At 45.6% G+C, this 19,711-nt stretch overlaps 1 protein-coding gene across 1 annotated transcript in view; it reads left to right on the top strand.

Moving 5' to 3' along the window:
* The window catches only part of SLCO3A1 (solute carrier organic anion transporter family member 3A1), a gene marked incomplete at both ends in the record, with an annotated part of 137,871 nt that extends 119,092 nt beyond the window's left edge, over positions 1-18,779 (top strand). The window contains 6 exons of the mRNA XM_082005273.1: positions 2,757-2,921; positions 5,155-5,353; positions 6,231-6,369; positions 10,607-10,782; positions 13,896-13,960; positions 18,400-18,779. Of these exons, the coding sequence (XP_081861399.1) occupies positions 2,757-2,921; positions 5,155-5,353; positions 6,231-6,369; positions 10,607-10,782; positions 13,896-13,960; positions 18,400-18,779 (1,124 nt within the window). The remainder of the gene's footprint in view (positions 1-2,756; positions 2,922-5,154; positions 5,354-6,230; positions 6,370-10,606; positions 10,783-13,895; positions 13,961-18,399) is intronic.
* Positions 18,780-19,711: the final 932 nt, after the last annotated feature.

The following is a 19,711-nucleotide window of genomic DNA, read 5'->3' as shown; positions in this document are numbered from 1 at the left end:
CTTTCTGTGCCGTGTCAGATACAGTTCATGGGTTCTCCAAGAAGATTTCTGAGACTCTCTTTTGAATCCAAAACACCTTTCCCTTTTCTCATTTGGCAAAGGGACTTCAACTTCAGATTTAAAGCTCCAAAGTGCCGCTAAAAAGCACTCAGCTAACATTTGGGCCAACAAGGCACAGGGTAATATTTATCATGACTTCTGCTGGGATCGACTCCAGCGAAGAAGCACCGTGCTTAGCTGTTATGTTTCCCAGGGCTTTACTGTCCCCCATCAGACATTTTCCATTCCCTCTTCATACCCAGCACCATATGCCAGACAGCTGAAAGCATGTCGCTCTAGTCTGTTGAGAGATTTTTAAACTTCACTGCTGACTTTTAATCTTGTTCCCAGAGGTATTTCACCCCAAGAACTGAGACAGATAAGGCAGCAGCAGGTGTCAAATGATTCATCTTAATGGGTGGCAGTAGGAACATGAAAGGATATTAATTTCTATGGGGAGCCTCCTGTTATTTCCCTTAGAAAATTAAAGGGAATGAGCTGGGCCTGGCTGAGGAGATGGTAGAGGCTTCCAGGAGTTGCCTGTGTTGCCTCTGCACTCTTTGCACTGGGTTTTCTGTTATAGCCACCAGCTGGTACAGAGCCCCGTTGCAGTAGACGGTGGTCAAATGTGCAGTGGCAGACAGGATCTGTCCCAGAAAGCACACCTGGACACACAGGGAGGAGAAGCAATGATGAAGTGATAGGGCTCATAGGCACGAGAGCCTCCTGTCTTGTCTGAGATGGTGCAATAACTCTGCAAAATCTTTGCTGTCTTTCCCTAAGCACGAAGGATGGATTTTGACCTTGGTAACACATGATGAGTTGGTACCATCTTTGCCAACTTCAGAAATAAATGTCCATGATCTTTAACTCCCTCCTGCAAAAGACAGCCTGTCACTGATATTATTTGGTGGATAAAGTTAGAGGTAGACCTTTGCATCTTTGCATTTGAATTGGCACAAAGCTACATCTTGAGAAATCCATTAATCTCGAACTAACTGAAATCCAGAGGCACAACAGGCATTAATACCTTAAATATGGCTTTCCAAGCTTAGCGCTGCCAAGTCCACCTTTGCATTTTCTCTCCTTTTCCTGGCAAGAAGGAGAAATTCTGTAGGTGGCCACCGAAGAACTGAAGGAGACAGCAGGTGGCTTCTGAGATCTATCCATATCTGGATCCCCACCCTGTTCCTCCCTAACGGTACTTTTTTCTCTTTCTCTTTTTTTTTTTCCACCTTTTCTGCTATAAAATACTATGCCTCCTGTACCTTCATTATGTTCAGCAAATCCTCAGAAAGTAAGAATTTTATATAGCATGAAAAAACATCAGTGATATAAAGGGATCAGAAACTGTGGGGTGGCCCCTTCCAAAAAGGTTGGATCAAACCTAATTATAACCCTTTTTTCCCCCCAAAGAAAGAACCAAGGGAACCCAAGCAGAGCCTTGACAAAGAGCTGTGCATTTACTTGCTGAGGCCAGCGCAATTAGATTTTGCACCCAAAAAAAAGCCCTAAGGGAAAACAGAAGCCAACACCAGAGGAATCTGTCATCTGCCAGACCCTAGTACACCATAGGGGATGTGGGGAATGGATTTTCAAAATGCAAATAGGGGTCCATTGAGGCCTCACTACACTTTAGCGAGGTAATTTTCAAGCTTAATGATTTTCACATTTAATTCAGGGAGAAATTAGTCATCAGGTATTGAGACAAAGCAAGGCTCTCTTCTGTACTGGGATGCTCTCCTCTTCAAGCTGTGTTATCTCGGCAATAATTAAAATGTTCACTGAAGTAGAAAATGTGCTATCTGATTCATTAGCCAGATTTCCCTTTGTAAGGTAACTCATGTTTGCTTATCGGAAATAGAGACGGGCTTGGAGAAGAGGACTCTGGATGCTAATGATTTGGGAGGGAGGAGCCAAGGGATCATGAAACTAAAGCAAGTGTGCGTACGTCTTGGTGAATAGTTCAGCATGTCCTCTTCCACCCTTGCAGCCACCATAGCGAGTAGGGTCTGCATGGAAGGCGTTGCTTGGCTGGTGAAGCTCTGGGTTGTGGGAACACACAGGCAAACATTCCTGTCCCAGGCATGAGGTCCCTTATGCCCATGGGTGACGGTTGCCCCAGGCTAAGTGGAAGAATTTCAGCTTGTACCCAGATGTGCTGCAAGAAGGTGTCTCTCAGCAAGTGAGCCAGTGTTAATGTGGGAATAAGAAAATAAGGCAAATCTGGATGGCAGGAGAAAGAAAGTCCAAGTGTGAGCTGGGTTAACTTGTGTCTGAAAGCTGGCAAGAATTTGTGCTGTGCTGAGTACAGTACTCATGACACCCATTGGCTGGCTCAGCCTTGTTCATGGGGAGCAGGTGGGGAAAGGGAAAGGAGGAAGAGAATACTAGGCTTTGATTGACCTCCCTATGGGGGAAATAAAAGCAACATTGGAAAACACTCATCCTTCAAAATTTCAAAGTCATCTGTAAGATGTAAAGATAATGGCAGGTGACTTCTTTTTGCACCCTCCTGGTATCTGAATCATTAGATGATGCTGTTCTGGCATTTCACTTTGTTCTGCTGTTTCCACATTTCAACCAGTGTGTCTGTGCAGAATAGAAAATTGTTTCTTATTTGAAGTGACATTGTCCTGCAGGAGAGCAGCAAGGCACCTCCAGCACCTCGAGTTGAGCCTACACAAAAACATCTCTCCCTTTTTCCTCTTTTCTAGTGATCCCCAAAGTAACTAAGCACTTGCTCTCCAATCCCGTCTTCACCTGTATCATCCTGGCAGCCTGCATGGAGATCGCAGTGGTGGCTGGCTTCGCCGCCTTCCTGGGAAAGTACCTAGAGCAGCAGTTCAACCTCACCACCTCATCTGCCAACCAGCTCCTGGGTGAGTAACCACAGGGGCCACCAAATCTCTAGCATCTAAAGGCATTTCAAAGTGTTCAGCATCACTGATAACCACAACTGGGCTCACTGGTTAGGCTGCCCAAAAAGTGACTTGCCCAACATCTAGAACTATGTCCATGAGTGGGAGAGCTGGGCTCCAGCTGTGCCTTGGCTGCAGAGCCCAGAGCAGACCTCCAGTGTCTTTCTTCCTTGACCGTGCTCTCCACTGCAGCCCGCTGCATTCAGTTCCCCTATAGCTGAGTGCATTGCGTGAGAAGTGGTATGATAACAGCCATGGTATGAAAGTCTGCGATGGCCCTGAAGTACAGCAGAAATCCCAACCAAACTGGGTCATAGTTGCCCAAGACTGCAGTTGCTCGCCAAGTGACACGGCTGCCCATCAAACTACTTGTCTCATGGTTTGAATATGCCAGAATTCTCCAGCCCATCTGCACTTGGGTTAGGAAGCCCAGTTTCTCCTGCTAGTCCCTCCTTTCCCCTTGGACTGGAAATGATGGGATTGCAGTCAGCAGTTCAAACAGCTGAGCTAGTGCAACTTGGTTGTCCCTCAAATGCCCCTTCCCTCTGACCATGCCATGCTGCCATGGTTTCCCATATATATTTCTTAACGTTCATTTGTTCCCTGTCAGGATACTGATGCACAGGCAGGATCTTCATTTATTTTCTCCTGCTGCTTATTCCCAAGCAGGCCCAGCGATTTGTTTATGACAGCCATTCTCTCAGCAGCACCCAATTAAGATATCTGCGAGTTGATCTTGGATGGTCTGCAACTACAGCTCGCCAGATGGGCAGCTGGCAGTGATCTGTCAAAACCTGGGACATCATTAAATGGGTGGATCTTAATATCAAAATAAGGATCTTGCAAGCTGCACTACTGACAGTTATTTATTTTCCCATTGAACTCATTGATATCTTCTGGTTTTGGCTTGGTTTTCCACAAGAAACAATCCCCTGCTGTCAATCTTGCTTCCCCCAGCAGCCCAAGAACTCACTGGTGAATTTTAATAGGATTTGACAGAAGGACGGAGGTCTTAAAGGTGTTGGGCTCTTCCATCCTTGCCAAGCCTTTTAATTTTCAGGAAAGAAAAGCAACTTCACTGTTGACCCCCCAGGAGAAGGAAAACCGCTGTGCTGTTTCACAGTCACAGAATCATTAAGGTTGGAAAAGGCCTTTAAGATCATCAAGTCCAACCATCAATGCCACACTACCATGCCCACTAAACCATGTCCTGAAGTGCCACGTCCAGTGAGCAACACTTTTTTCAACACTTCCAGTGATGGTGACTCCACCACCTCCCTAAGTCGCCTGTTCCAATGTTTGACCACTATCTCAGGAAATAAATTTTCCCTAATATTTAGTCTAAACCTCCCCTGGCGCAACTTGAGGCCAAAGTTTGGTGGAAGATGCCCGGCCCATCAGCATGTGAGTACAGCTGGATGGTCAACAAAGAGGGAATCACCCGTGAGCCAGAGCACATCCTGCTTCTGACCTGGCAGTGGGCAAGGAGACTTTGCTACATCTGTGCTCCTCACAACAATTTGATTCACTTAAACAAAGTTGCTACCAGATTTCCCACATGGCATTTATGGGAGTCCAGAAATGCCAGGATTTGGATGCACTGCTACGCTTAGCCCAGATAGGTAAGGTTTGAAGTATTACTGGCAGCAAAGGGATAAAAGAGAACCCAGACAAGCTTGGTGTGATAATGCCTTTCTGTGCCTGGAAGGTGAGTCACTTATGGCAGTGATTTTGCATTTCACAGTTTAAGAAGATTCTTTAAGGGAGACTTCATATTTTCAAATGCAACTGTTGCCTAATCTCTGAAAATCAGACTGCTGTGAAGTATACCAAGCTCATCCAAAACCTATAGGCACCTCAAAAAATTCTGGACTTTATTTGTCTGCCAAGCCTTGCAGGAAGCATTAGATGCTGCTGCTTAGGTTAGGGTGGGCCAATCTCAGCAATTTTGGCATCTCCCTCCAATATGGACGAGAACTGGAAGAAGATCCTGGTTCCTCTGTGCAAGCATACCCATTTGCACCCGTTCCTTTCTTTTTGGGCAACCCTAGCTTGGTGCTACTCCAGCAATTGGTCATTACAAGGTTCCCCCATGCTAGCACACAGATCTCTCTGCTAGAAAGTAAAAAGCTGCAGTAGTGTGGTTCACTGAGCCTCGCTCACACTTCTTGCTAACTGATTTTTCCTCTTGCAGGGATGACGGCAATCCCATGTGCGTGTTTGGGCATATTCCTGGGTGGCCTCTTGGTGAAGAAGCTCAGCCTGTCTGCTCTGGGAGCCATCAGGATGGCCATGCTGGTGAACCTGGTGTCCACAGCTTGCTACGTGTCTTTCCTGTTCCTGGGATGCGACACAGGACCTGTGGCAGGGGTTACTGTTCCCTATGGAAACAAGTGAGTCCGCAGAGAGTTTCAGGGTCTCACGCAGCCTTACCAACGTAAATGCCATGTTATTGTCCTCGACGAGCCGCCTTCAAGCAGCTCTGGCCCTTAGGCAACCCTATAAAGCAAGGATATAGAAGGCAGTGTTGCACAGGGCTCTTGCTTTGGGAGGTTTTCATGCCACTCATCGCTGTGAGAGTTGAGTACCTGTAGCTGACAACGGCGTTTTACTCGGTTAAACTGAATTGAGAGGTGCCAGACCTGATTCTGAACCCAGGGCCACCTACATAGCATTGGGTCTACACCACCGTCCAGTTTCTCCTGGCAGTAAGCGACATGCACTGCTTTGTACGTTTATTTAAGTGCCTAAGGAGTAGAACCAGGTTTTAGATGCCTGGAAATTCAGATATGGTGAGGAGAAAGTGCGTGTGGCTCCAGGCCAATTTTGATGGGAGAAATGAGCCACATGGAACCCTGTAGCATTCACAGGACTTGGAGAGAGTTATTCTGCATTTTCTTTTCTGGTGCTCCTCAGTATGCAGTGGCGACTCTTCAGAAGATGACAACTTCAGGCTCTCGTCACCTCACGGTTACTGTTCTAGAAGAATACAGAGCAATCTCTGCAGCATCCCTTAGTATTTCCTTGGGGCTTCTTGTTGGAGTAACAGAGCAGCCCCAGCTGATTCCCTGTTGCAGAGGATTAGTGACCGTGGCATTTCTGTCCCCAAGAAGAGGCTGTAGACCCAGATAGCTTGCCCACTGCATCTTGTAATTTGTTTGCCTTAACTACCCCCCTTCAGAGCCATCTTTGTGTGGCACCAATTGGAAAAGCTGGCTGATATCATACCACTGATGGCTGATACAATTTCTCTTTCTGTTTCTTTTACAGCTCAACTCCAACCTCATCTCTGGACCCATATTCCCCCTGCAATAACAACTGTGAATGCCAAACTGATTCCTTCACTCCAGTCTGTGGGGCAGACGGGGTCACATACTTATCTGCCTGCTTTGCTGGCTGCAGCAGCACGGTGAGTGGGCTTTCCCCAGGACCTCTCGCCTGTAGAAATGGTTCTGTGAGTGCGAGTGCGTGAGGTCAGTGTGTATCTGGTAGAGTAGCTCATTTACAGCCAGCTGCGGTTACAGCCCCAAAAGCTAACCTCATACCTCAGATGGGCCTGAGCCGCTGTCATTTTTTGCTCTGTTGTATAAATGCCTGCTGACTCTGGCAGCAGTCTGCCAGAGTGACCCACAGAGCAGGATGGGGTTTCCCATCGTCATACTCCTCTGATCTTTCTCCTCAGCACAAAAGCAGAGGAACACAAGAGGAGATCTGCAGGGCTGTCCTCTGGCAAAACCCAGAAACTCTGTGAGAGCGCTAGCCTGGGCTGTGGGACCAGCTTCTCTTTTCTCCTGCAGCTACCCATCTCCCCACTTCTCCACCTGCCCATGTTCGCCCTTCCCAGTCCCTTTTATTCTTTTTCTCTTGTTCTTTTCCTGAATCTGGTTCCTAGACACATACGACCAGATCCTGATTTTATTCACCCTTGTTTAAGCTTTCCTTCCACTCCTCTTGCTTCTCTCTCCCTGCTTTGCTCTGAGGCAGCAGCAAGAGCAGTTGTCAAGGGAGCAGAGACTCCATCCAAAGACGTTCTGCATTTTTCATTTCTCTGTATCTAAGAGTTTATTTTCTTTAGAAAACTCTTAAAGACCAAACCATCTCTGGGTAAAGAAGATGTGGGGTATTTTTAACAATATCTTAAAAGCCTGCTGGTCCATTTTTTGCTGATGAAATGCTAATGTCTTCTGGGTTATGCTGAAAATGAGTGCCTGCCATTCCTGTAGGTGGGAACTGGTGGGGTTCCTGTGGTCCTTGCACCCTGCCTGGGTCGGTGCCAGGCATGGTGACCATTGCCACGCCGCCTGTGTGGAGCCTGTGGGAGGTCAGCCTGGTTGCAGTGACATTCACAGCTGCAGGAACATCAGTGCTCACCACATGCAATTATCCCTCCATGGCTTCGTCCTTCCTTTTTGGGGAGACTTCAAACCTCCCTTCCTGCCCTGAAGAGACAAAGCACCTGCGAGCACCGGGGAGTGGAGGTGTGAACACACTGCTAGCACGTGCAGCCTCACAGCCCAGATGACCTGGGAGGTCGGCCTGCTTAAACCTCTTCTCTCCTCCTCCTCCTCCCAACAAGAGACAAGTCAACACCTGGGGAGGCAACGCAATCATTTTAACAGGAAGCCAGCTTGTACAGGGCACACAGAATGGTGTCTCACCAGTTCACCAAGCCCTTAGGTGTGGTCTGGCTGGAGTGCAGGAACGATCTCCTCACTCTGTGGTTCAGGGCGAAGCTCTGCCTCCTCTGGAGAAAGCCCAGCAACGAAAATTCAGCTCTGCCCCTTTAGTCTGCAGCTGCCTGACCTCAAGCTCTGCAAGAGCAAACCTCTGAGCAAAAACCTCGCTCTCCCTCACTCTCCTTCTTACTCATTCTTTCTTATTTTGCCTTTTCGTCATCATCTTGGGCTTCTTTTCATCACTGTTTTGTGGGGTTTTTTTGCAGTAACATTTTGAACACAAATTAGTGAAGCAATAGCATCCTCTGGAAAGGGCATTATCAAGAATTATGGACCAGTTTGGCCATGCAATGGCCCTGAGGCAAAGCCAAATTGCCAAACCAGGTTTTAAACCCATAATCCAGGTAATGACCTGTCTAAAGGGTCTTGTGAATGTTATGTGCTTGTGATGAGCCAAGAGTTGCTTTTTGCTGGGACATAAAATTCTCTGAATGCTTTATTTAACTTTACTGCATTGGACGTTTCTAACTGCCTCTCTCTGCTTTTCCTCTGTGAATAATTTCTAAAAGCAATGTGTAGCTCAGTTAGTTTTTTCTTTTTCATTTCTTCTCTCTGACTGAGCTGGTTGCAGGGGTACAGCTATCTGAAAAGCCGTAGAGTGTCAGTGCAGATAGGCAGAGCTCTGGCACCCTCAGGAATTTCTCTTTCAAGCCATTGCTGGGAGTGACCCTTGTGTACGAAGCCTTTGACTGCATCTTGTTTGTTTGATGCCATTGCTTCTCCCAGTGTCCCCTTTTGGCTGGAGCTACATGAATTCCAGCCTGGCATTACCATGCTGGCATCTGATGGCTTTGCACTGAAGTATCAGCCCGTCCCTTCTCTGTCAGAGCCAGGGTTTAAAAAATGAGAAATTAAAAACACGGGTGATTTGCATAGATAATTACCCCAAACTCAGGATGCTGTTAAAGGTGCAAACTCTGCATCTGTGCAGCTTCACATGCACACAGAAAATCTGGGTGTGCAAGCTGCTGGGCAGTGGAAGGCTGCAATAATGTGTGGCTGAATGCAGTGGGGTTGCAGACAAGAGAATCTATAGCAATTTAGCACCGGTAGCAAAAAGTTACCTCTCCACAGGACAAAGGTAAAACTCCACCTTTGATGTTTCCTTGTTTAATGTCTGAGAGTTGTATAGCATGTCAGTGATAAAAGATCAAAGATCTCCCAGGTAAGGATGAGGTGCAGTGCTAAGCAAGTAGATATAGTTGGTACAAACTACTCACACTGCTTTGGGCTAGCACCTTGGTGCAAAATGGTCAAAAAAGTGGATTGAGGGGCAAAGTTTCAGGCAGTGGAGGTGGGGACCTGTCTTGTGGTTTGTAAAAAAATCACACCAATGGGAGGAGAATCTGCCCCACTGTTGCCAGAAACAGGTACTTTCTCTTCATTGATGAGAGCCCATGGGAAACAAGCAGCCAGTTCTGCGTATTTGCTGTGATGGGAATTCTGTCCCGGGATATTTCAGTGCAGGTATTTAGTCCAGTTTCCTGGACTTAGCTGGGTTTTAATTCACAGGGCTGTGTCCAGGCTGGTTGCTAGCAATGGACTGAGGTAAGAGCCAGGAGCTACAATTCCTGTTGTCTCTGTGCAAACACCACTGCAGTGGTGCTAATTGTCACCATCTCAAAGCCTTCAGGTGGCAGCTTCTAACTCACAGCACAGGAATTTGTTATGTTAATTACTGCTTTCCAGCCAGAAAGGCACCTGCATGTCTACTCCAGCTCTTCTGGAGTTCTGCACTGCGGTCTCTCTTGCCCTCCGTGCACTTACTTGGAAGAAAATCATTTGACTCCTATGCAGAAGAAAGAGATTGGTGTGAGAAGGGCTAGAGTAGCGTCCCCATGGATCCTTATCTTTGGAGGCAGTGAACCAGAAAGTGTGTTTTGTATGGTCTTAAGGGGACCCCAGTGGAAAAGCAAAGGAATCTCTGCTTGAACGTGGTTGAGGGGAAGGGGAGGAGATTTAGCTGGTTTTCAACATGTTGTGTTTTATGGCGTTACTCCTCTTACAAACATGTGACCTGCAAACCCAGCGGGCTGATGAAGAAAAGCCATGAATCATTTATGATTGTTTCGTTCTGTATTCGTTAAGGGATTTCTTAGTAGTATTCTGTGCCTTAATTGCACTGACATCCCCCGCTCAGAAATTCAGGAGGGCGAGTTAGAAAATAAAAAAAAATCCCTATATCTATGACTGGCAAACAAAGCTTCTTTTCACATCCTGCACTTGCTGGAGACACCAAAGAAAAATGCAGTTGTTTCGCCCTCCTTCTGATCACATATTGATAAAGTTTCTCTTGCTCGACACAAGTCCCTCTGAACCAGATGTCATTTATTAGCCCTGTAGCGCACTTGGGTCCAGCAGTGTCTGTGCCACCAAGCTGTGATAGTTCAGCTCTTGGTGAGCCGTGGCACCCATCGTGGGTGGCTCCTTCCCAGGATTCAGGGTGCTGCAAGCAGACACCGCACCCACAGCCAAGAACAGGCTGCAGATTTACCTGCTTTTAATGTACTTCAGTTTAATTGCAACAGCCAAGAGGACAGGGGTAAATAAGAAAGTAATTAGAACCATAATTTGGGGATCTTCCTTGTCGCAGAGGCGCAGATCGTTTCTTTATTCTCCTCTAAAGGGATGTAACTTGGTAATAATTTTGTCGCAGTGACATTTATGGGAGAGACTTGAAAGAAGCAGAAGAAAAGAAACAAGCCAAGGGATGGCTTTCCCCTGCTGGTAGCATGCATCAGAGCTGACGCGCTTCTGAAATTCTTTCCAAAACCCCTCAAATAAGCACTTAGGAGTTACTTAATTGTCCATTAGAGGATTCAGAGTTGCTGTTGGCAAGCCCTCGTTACAGAGAGCAGGTGATGGGGACCGCGACTGTCACTTCTCCTGAACCCCTCTGCTTCTCTGCAGAACCTCAGTGGCTGTTCGTGCCTCACCTCGGTCCCTGCCGAAAATGCCACCGTCGTTCCCGGCAAATGCCCCAGTCCCGGCTGCGAAGAGGCCTTCTTGACGTTCCTCTGCGTGATGTGCGTTTGCAGCATGATTGGGGCCATGGCGCAGACGCCGTCAGTCATCATACTCATCAGGTAGGACCGCTGCTGGGAGGATGCGATGAGCTCGCTGGGGACTGCTCTTGCAGTGGGAGCAGGGCTGGGGGGGCCATGGGGTACTGCTGGGAGCTGCAGGGAGACGAGGGTCCTGCACAGAGCCTGGCCTCTGCCTTTTAGGGTGCACTGACTTTCCCCAGGTCCATGACTTTGGACTGAACCTCCGCTCGAGCCATCAGAAAATCCTCCTTTGACTAAAGCACTTCCTGGTGGAGACACCTTGAAAGAGCTGCTAGTATTTTCAAAAGAATTTGAACCTCCTCAGCAAATGAGGAGCTATGGGCACAGGCTTTCTCATATGCAGGCAGGAGTTGGGGATGTGAAAGCCCAAGCAGTCCTGCCTGAATTTCAGCCCCATTGTTTCAGGTGCTAATTACATCATTTTCTCTCTAAGCCACTGTTTTGCTTGGTTTGTCCATGGCATGGCCCCACCGAGTTCAGTGCCTACAGTAGTGGCCTGCTAGAGAGAATATGGGACTTGCTCGAGTACAGCTTTGGTAAAATGGGAGTGAGGAGGGACTGGGCTTGCAAACCGAGAAGATCCCTGCAGGGATGCCACAAAGAAAGCTGGTAGGGCTTGTTCTTACCAAGGCTGGGATTCGCACTGGAAGGGAAAAACAGATGTGCAGCTTCCAGTCCAAGCAGTGAGGTGGTTATATCAGGAAGGGCAGAATTGCAGCCCAGTGTTCTCAGCATGTAGTGGCTTAATAAGATACCTTTAGAGATGGCCTGGAGATCTTAGAAACCATGGAAAAATGACAGGGTGTGGCAAAGGCTAGCTTTGGTCAATACCCCCTGGCTAGAGTTTAACTTCGCTCACCCTGGACCAAGTCCGAGAACAGAAGGAACTTGAAAGCCTGAAGGACATCTCTGAGTTGAGCCAATATGAATAGGTGTGCAAAAGTAGCTTATTCAAATAACTGACCTTGTGTTATTTCCAGACGCATGGAACACTTCACCTTATGATATACGTATATATGTAAGCCCACATTTATCCAGAATTACTTATCTGTCTGGGCTGTCACTTACTGAGAATAATAACCAGAGGCATAAATAGCAGATCCATTCTGCTGCCTGGAAAATTCCAATAAAATTCAATCAATACAGTCTGTTTTAGAAACACACTCTTGAGTGGATCTTGGAGAGGACAGCTCTGTGAGAGCATGTCTCCCTGCAGGATACAAAATGAGATATTCCACCTACTAGTTTGTTTCTCTCTTTGCATCTACAGTAGCTAAAGGGAAATCAAATTTCTCATGATGAATATTGTGGCAAAAATAATTTGAAGTTTGAAGAATTCTTTGTTCAAGGGAGCTGCCAGCATCTGGAGGATCTTGAATGGAGGTGCCTTAGTGTTGACTTCAAATGTGAGAAGCCAGTCGCCAGCCAGCAGAAGAATACAAGGGAATAAGAAAAGTGAAGGGAATATTAAAAATATTCATCTCACAGCTGTAGGAAATAAACAATTCACATATCCAGATTAGTAACTGTGTTTCCCTCAGAATCACTGGTGGCTACTAAATTGTACGAGGAAGAGCTCTTCACCATATAGCACCTCGTGCTCTTTTGCAACTGCCATCTTGGATTGCTAAAAGAAAGTTTTGGCCTAAGAGTGTGTCCCTGGTGTCCGTGTCTGTGACAAGTGGCATCAACAGCTCCTATGGTTAACTTAAAAATTAATGTCTACAAATTAGGTGTCTTGTCTAGGCAATTTGTTTGTTCACTGCTGTAGTCTGAGAGAAAAGGAGATGTCTTCAGGTGGCAACTTTTATTCTGCCTTAAGGTATGGGGATTGACTTTGGTCTTAAATACAAAAAAGTGGATGGAAGGACACCACCACCAATTAAAAACCCACAGTGAATATTTCACGTGATGATCTATTTTTTCCATAAAATAAATTTTAATACTTCTTCTGTTTCCTTCATTTCCCATGCAACTGTAGAACCCTATTTGAGCCAAGCTATTAACCACTAGAACATTTTTCGAAGGATATGGCTTAAAGGCTTCATATTGAGCCTGGGGGTCTGCCTCAAAATTCATCCAGAGGTCACAGGCTTCATGCAGGGATCATGGTATGGTGTTACGTGGCCTGTATAACTTGTGAGATGAGGGCAGGTGATCAGAATGGTCGTCTTTTTACTTAAAACCTGTTGCTCTATCTGGCTGTTTTATCAGTATTGTCTGAATCCCCTCCAGTTTGATACAGAGGACCACCACTGCCACCATGGGAGTCACCAGCAGTGCTGACTACAAACCCCTGTAAGGAGCTAATGGAAGAGGCAGCTGAGGCCTTTAAAGTTCCCCTGTGTGATGAATCTATTCATGTGGGGATCACTGTCCTTCTTTCCCAGCCTTTATATACTGTGGGAAATAAAATACTATTATAAGATTTAAGACCAAATTAATGATTTCTGAAATTCCAAAGGCTTTGCTGAGCCTACCACAAGAGGATAACTTTAGCCAGTAGCATCCTTGAGCTAAGCAAATTAGAAAGCCAGGAATTATTTTTAAAGCACCTTTGAAGGATAACTCTAATGCAATGGAGTGGGTTCTGTTTGTAGCAAAAGGCAGCGCAACTGTTGTCTTCCCAGCATAAAAAAATTCATATGCTAAACTCACGCCCAGGAAAACTGGTCATCTTGAGCACTTCCTTACTGGGAGTTTTGATTTAACGGACTGACTGAACCTTTTGGTCCACCAGCCTTCCTTCCCTCTCTTGTTCCCTGTAGTCTGGGAAGTCTCAGAACACAAAGCTTTCTCTTTTACCAACTCCCCACATTTGGAGCCCTGGAAGCATGATGGGGAGCTCATAAATGATGATTTACTGGGATGGGAATTTAATTTTTCCCCATCCAATGACAAGATTAGCTGTTGTTCTTAATGACTTAGCTAAACTCCTGAACTTATCACTGATGCAATTACTTTTGGGGCTGTAGGCAGTTCAGGCGAAGGGAGAAGAAAAACCCCTTTAATGACTTTTTGAAGAGGTGATGGTGGTATCCTGGCTGACAGCACAGAATGGCCACGGGGTGTGTTAATCAAAGCAGAACAACAAGAATCGATTTCACTCTCTGTCTCCCTCCTCCCTACAGAACCGTGAGCCCCGAACTGAAGTCTTACGCTTTGGGGGTGCTTTTTCTGCTTCTCCGTTTGCTAGGTAGGTACAAAAATTTCATGTTCTTCTCTCCTATCCTTTCCTTCCTCATGGAAAACTGTATTTTTAACATGCAAAAGTTGATGTCTGCTCCGTGCAATACTGTGGTTGTTATGAGTGGGGTCTGACACAATGGGTTCTGAGCCCTCTCTATGAAGGAGATCACGTCAAGGCTCCTGAAGGCGCTTTTCGTGCCATTTGAATTGTGCTAATGGAAGAAAATGTGCTGTTGCATGAGAAATGACCATTTCTGCCATGATCCCACGCAACCAGTTACTCTTCTATAGCTGTTATTAACATGTCAGCAGCTTGCAAAATTACTGCTGTACTGCATATTGCTGAAGTAGAGGGATATGCATTTTCATCCTCCTTTGAGGGATAGGACCTGTGTTACATGCTGTGTTGGTCCCTTCCGTTAGGTGTCTCAGAAAGGAAAATAGTAAAATGAGACAGGCTGAGTCCTTGTATCTTCCTGTGGGTTAATATCCCATTAAAATGCAAATGGCTGTTCATCTGGACCAGTATGTGCTTCTCATGTATGAATTAAAAGGAACACACTGGGCTGTTGTTCACCTGCTTCTTGTATCTGGGTGGAGGGTTTTTCCCCTTTTGAAGAGATGGCTTCTATTTTAAAGCTCCTATATTTCAGCTCATTAATCTCATGATTCAGGGAAAAATCCTCTGTGATTCATCATTGTGTGGGTCCATCTCCTGCACTGGGTTTCTGTGTGTTGTGAGGGTGGAATTTACTTTTTGAGCTGGGCATGGGCAGTACCTTCCCTGCTTGACCCCCCAGTTTCAAAGGAATGGGCTGGAGAGTAAAATGTCATCTTTTCAAAGACACTAGGAAGTAAGAGACTGAAATCCCAGTATTGTACATCATTTTGAGTAAGTGACCTCATTTATTTGCTTATTTTTTCTAACAACTTACTGCCCTTTAGCTGAAAGGGACATGGGGGTCCCAGAGCGGTTTACGATAAAGCTAATTAGATTTTCATTGCTTTTGGTGAAGTAGCTGCAGTCACAGAGAAAGCTCCATCAAGTGATCTTATCCAGAGCTCTGAGAAGTCAGAGAAGCTTTTGGGTTGACTTGGGTCAACTCTGGTTCAAGCCTTGCAAAGACAGCATCTTCTTGAGCTGTCGGGGCTGCTCTCAGGTCTTGGCCTGTCTTCAGCTCTCGCTGGCTGAATGAGGAGTGTCAGCAGGCAAGCGTGCAAGGAGGATGGCTGTGGGCTGTTGTTTGCAAAGGAAAAAGTACTGAAGGGGGAAGATTTTTTCTTTATCTTTTCCTTTTGAAAGAGAGAAACCTCCTGAGATAGAGGCATCTTGCATTCCTCCAAAACCAGGCTCAGACATGTGTGCTTAAGTTGAATAGATCTTTTATTTTCTTCCAATAAAGAAGCCATAGCAAGAATTTAAACTTTATATGTTGTTCTGTCACTAAGGAATAACCATGAAATAAGACAATACATCCAGAAACACATCAGCAATGTAGCTATAACCCACAGAAAATGAAGAGGAAAGATACTTTTCAATATGAGCAAGAGTATCCAAATCTTGCCCTTAACAACCTGAGGTTTGAGAATAGCCTTACTGATTTATTTTAAAAGCTTTTCAGTTCACCTTTAAGCTTTGACTTAAGAGGAGAGTGATTATGGCTGCTTCTTGAACCAAAGGAGAGTATTAAATATAGGAGGTATGAGACCCGGAGGTGCAATCGTAGCTAATAGATTTCAGTAAGACAGAAGCAGCTTCTTTATATAGCCCTACAGTTTCTGCAATAAAATAGCAGAAATTTTTGCAACACTTTGTAGTAAGAGGTAAAACATGATTGAATCTCTTTAATATTCACTGTAATAACATGAAACACAACTGAATTCTCCAGGTATCCTCCTGGATGTATTATCTTACTCTGTAGGAATTCTGCTGTGACAGAGCAGCCTAACAGTGTCCTCGTATAAAAGCATTACTGCAGTTTCCTGGAGAAGAGAGTAAAGCAATGCCATTGAAGCCAAAGGTTTGGAATGGAAATGTCTGGAATGGCAAAGAGTTTTAGACTTGTAAGATCCTGGATGCATCCTTTCTGGATGGTGTTAACCATGCATCCTAGCAAAGTCTCCACTTACCAGGGAGCTTCCTTTTGTTCTTCCTCTGAGTCCATGTTGTTTGCCTCTCTTCCAAGAGGACAGAAACACGGTGTTTCTCTCTCATAAGGACTTTCCAGTCTGCAGTGCAACCCCTCACCTCCTTTTTCTGAGGGTCTAGGCACCAGGTTGCTCCTGTGAGTCTCTTGAACTCTGGTAAAAACGACCTGAAACACTCACTGGTTGCTAAAAGTTTTTTAATTTTTTTTTTTTTTTAAGGTTTCCACATCCGTGCCTGCATGCACATGGGTGTAGCTTTGGAGTTCAATGAAAACAGGTCCTCCTTATGAGGAGCAATTTCCAGGCCAAATTATCTTGAAAACCTGGAAAGCCAGCTGAAGCCAGCAGATGGGGATGATAGCTCTCTCTGAAGTTCAGCCTGTACATCTCCAAAGCTTTGTACCAACATCTCTCACCATGGTAACAAGTAGGGGCTCACACCTCAAAGTTATGGCCCAAATGCAGTTTTCTCTTAGTCCAGAAAACGTGTGGCTCCTGGCTCCATGGTCACTGCCACGTCTGGATGTTACCCCCTTAGGTGGCATCCAGCACCAGTGCAGCACTGGGCACACAAACTGCATTCAGCAGCACAGTCTCTTTGCTTGTTTCTGACAGGAGCCCAGCTGAGTTTTTAAATTCCAGGTTGAGTGCGTACTTGTCCACAGGTTTCAAAAAAAACCCCATCCAACCCAGCATCTTTTAACTGAGAAGCAGAACTAGGCCAGTCTGGGATTTCCAGTCACTGAAATCACAAACAGGGAGCTGGCACTGACATTTTTTCCAGAGCATAACCAGTGATTTTTAGCCATGATGATTGTAACTAGTGTTTCTAACAAAAGGATTGTCTTGCTTTTGTATCATCTGTTTTTATTTACTACACTTGTCCTATTAACGACTCGTTAAAATGAGTACCAACAGCCCATATAGCCTTTCTTAATTCCTGCATTTATTAACATGTAAAGAAGATCAAACAAAATCTGCAGAACTCTAGTCATCAACAAAATAAAATAAAGAGATCCTGGTTACTACAGGGAGCAGTGAAGACAATTTATTTGTAGTCTTAGGATATGTGTCATGAATGTCACTATTTTGTTCGTGACAAGCTGAAGGAAGGTATCTTTTTTAAAGCGTGGAAATCCAGGTTGATGGTGAAACTGGATCCAAGATTAAATACTTTTCTGTCTAGAAACTGCAGTCCTTGTGTCTGTTTGCCTACACATGTATAGAGTCTGAGGCATCACAGCACCTCACAGTCATACTGTTGAGGGTGGTGGTGCCCACCCGCTATTTGGCTTCAGTAGCTATGATGCTCTCCTTTGCTTGCTGCCTTAACCTACAGCAATGATTCTACTGATCAGGGCTTTTTCCAGGGTTTATCCACTCCCACCCTCCCGCCCCTAAACATAGCAGAAGGAAGAGAGATGGTTTACATATGTAGAACATCCACATTTTCTTCTGAGTGCTGCACACTCGGTGCACGTGTGCTGGCTGGGGACGGCAAAGCTGGAACGTGGATGTCCTAACCACCGTTGGGGTAATGTGAAGCAGGGGCCCTCTACAATATCCCTGCAGGATGGGGAAAAATAGGGGAGGAAAACATTGCTTTTATTAGTTAAACGAGATTGGAGTGATTACTTTGCTTGAAGATTGCAGCTCTGCTGCAAACTATGATTGAGAAACGCTCATCAGTAGTTAGCTGCAATGGCTGTGGGAGAATCCTGCTGTGATATTTCATTTAATGGTGCACTGAAATTTTCCCTTCCTTTCAGATTTAATCTTTGGCATCTATTGGAGGCTGTTGTTTATTTTCCCTAGACCCAGAGAAAACCTTCTTCTGTGTCAGGGAAAGGTCCAAAACCAGACCTCAGTGCCCCAGCTGATTTCAAGCTCTGAACTGGAATCCTATGACATCCTTCAGGTGAACACCCCAAAGTGCAGAATTACCAATATTTAAACAGAGGGAAAGCTGCAAGGTTGTCCTCCTCCTCTTTCATTTATCCCTCCACTCAGTCTCATTAGGCAAACGAGAAGCTTAATAAAAGCCACTTAAACTTGAGTAAAATCCTTCCTGCATGTTGATATCAGCACGAATCTCTTCCATAGATGTTGAGTCCAAACTAAAAACTCATCCACAGACTTTGTTTAGGTTGATTTAAAACTTCAAAAATTAGAATCACAGGCTGCAGCTGGGACCGATAACCTCGATAAAGTATCCTCTCTCTCCATTCACTGCAATCACATCTTCTCTCTTTATCATAAGGATCGTAAAAGTATGATTTGTCTCTCTTATTTTGACAGGTTTTATCCCACCTCCACTGATCTTTGGGGCTGGAATTGACTCCACTTGTCTGTTTTGGAGCACATTCTGTGGCGAGCAAGGAGCCTGCGCGCTGTACGACAACGTGGTCTATAGATACCTGTATGTTAGTATTGCTATAGCCCTGAAGTCTTTTGCATTCATCTTATATACAACCACCTGGCAGTGCTTGAGGAAAAACTATAAAAGATATATCAAGAACCACGAAGGTGGTCTCAGCACTAGTGAGTTTTTTGCCTCTACTCTCACCCTAGACAATCTGGGGCGGGACTCGGTGCCCCAAAATCAATCCCATAGGACAAAATTTATCTATAACCTTGAAGATCATGAGTGGTGTGAAAATATGGAGTCTGTTTTATAGTGACTGTGGAGGGGTGAACTATATTAATAATACAAAGGTCCTTTTTAATAAAAACAAGAAGAGAGCACGAATGAAGAAACACAGCTGCAAAACAACAACAGCAACACAGGAAACTTTTGTCTTTTTCTCAAAGTCAGACCCAGCCAGGATTCTTGAGAACAGCATCATCTAGTGGGATCACTTGCGACATCCTGTGGGGTGGTGGAGAAAGCAGGGAGCCGCTGTGGCTGGGTACCAGCCCCTTTGATGACAGAACGAGCTTCCAGGAAGGGCACCTGCAGAGGTTCATCGGAGAGCTCGGCAAACGGACAGGCTTGGCCATGAGGCATAGAGAAAGCAAGGTGATAACGGCCATGCTGGAATAGGCATTTGCAGTTGCAAACGGGGTCCCAGAGGTACGCGGAGCACCGCAGCATGGGCTGAGGGTTAGCCGGTCTGGGTGCTGTTCAAACCCGCTGCGCTCCTGCGACGGCAGAGAGGGAGCGGTGCTGGAGTTGTTCCACCAGTCACACCTTGTCACCAGCCACGACTCCACGAGAAATACCTTGAAAGCTGCTGGAAACCTTCCAGGTGGCGAGCAATGCTGTCAGAGGTATCCCAGCCCTTGCAGCCGAGGCTTATTCGCAGATTGCAGCTTTGTGGTTGTCTGTGAATAGCTGTGCTCAGATCTCTCAAACCCAGGAAAGTTCAAGACATTTGCTCACACTTGCCAAACGTGCTGTCATTTTTAAAGGGAGATGAATTCTAAATACTTGTCTGTGTAGTCCTCTAATAAGATTTTTTTTTTAATTATTTTCAAATCTATGTTAACCCTTAAATCGCTGACACTTTTCCATAGGGAGGATTTATTTATGCTCGTTTGGGGAAGGATCCTGTTTAATTCTCCCAAACGTAATGTGACTGAGGGGTTTGTTTAATCCTCTGTGTTTTTT

This window comes from Phaethon aethereus, assembly GCF_964289735.1.
Source record: "Phaethon aethereus genome assembly, chromosome: 12".
Classification (NCBI taxonomy): domain Eukaryota; kingdom Metazoa; phylum Chordata; class Aves; order Phaethontiformes; family Phaethontidae; genus Phaethon; species Phaethon aethereus.
This window is presented reverse-complemented; position numbering and strand designations above follow the sequence as displayed.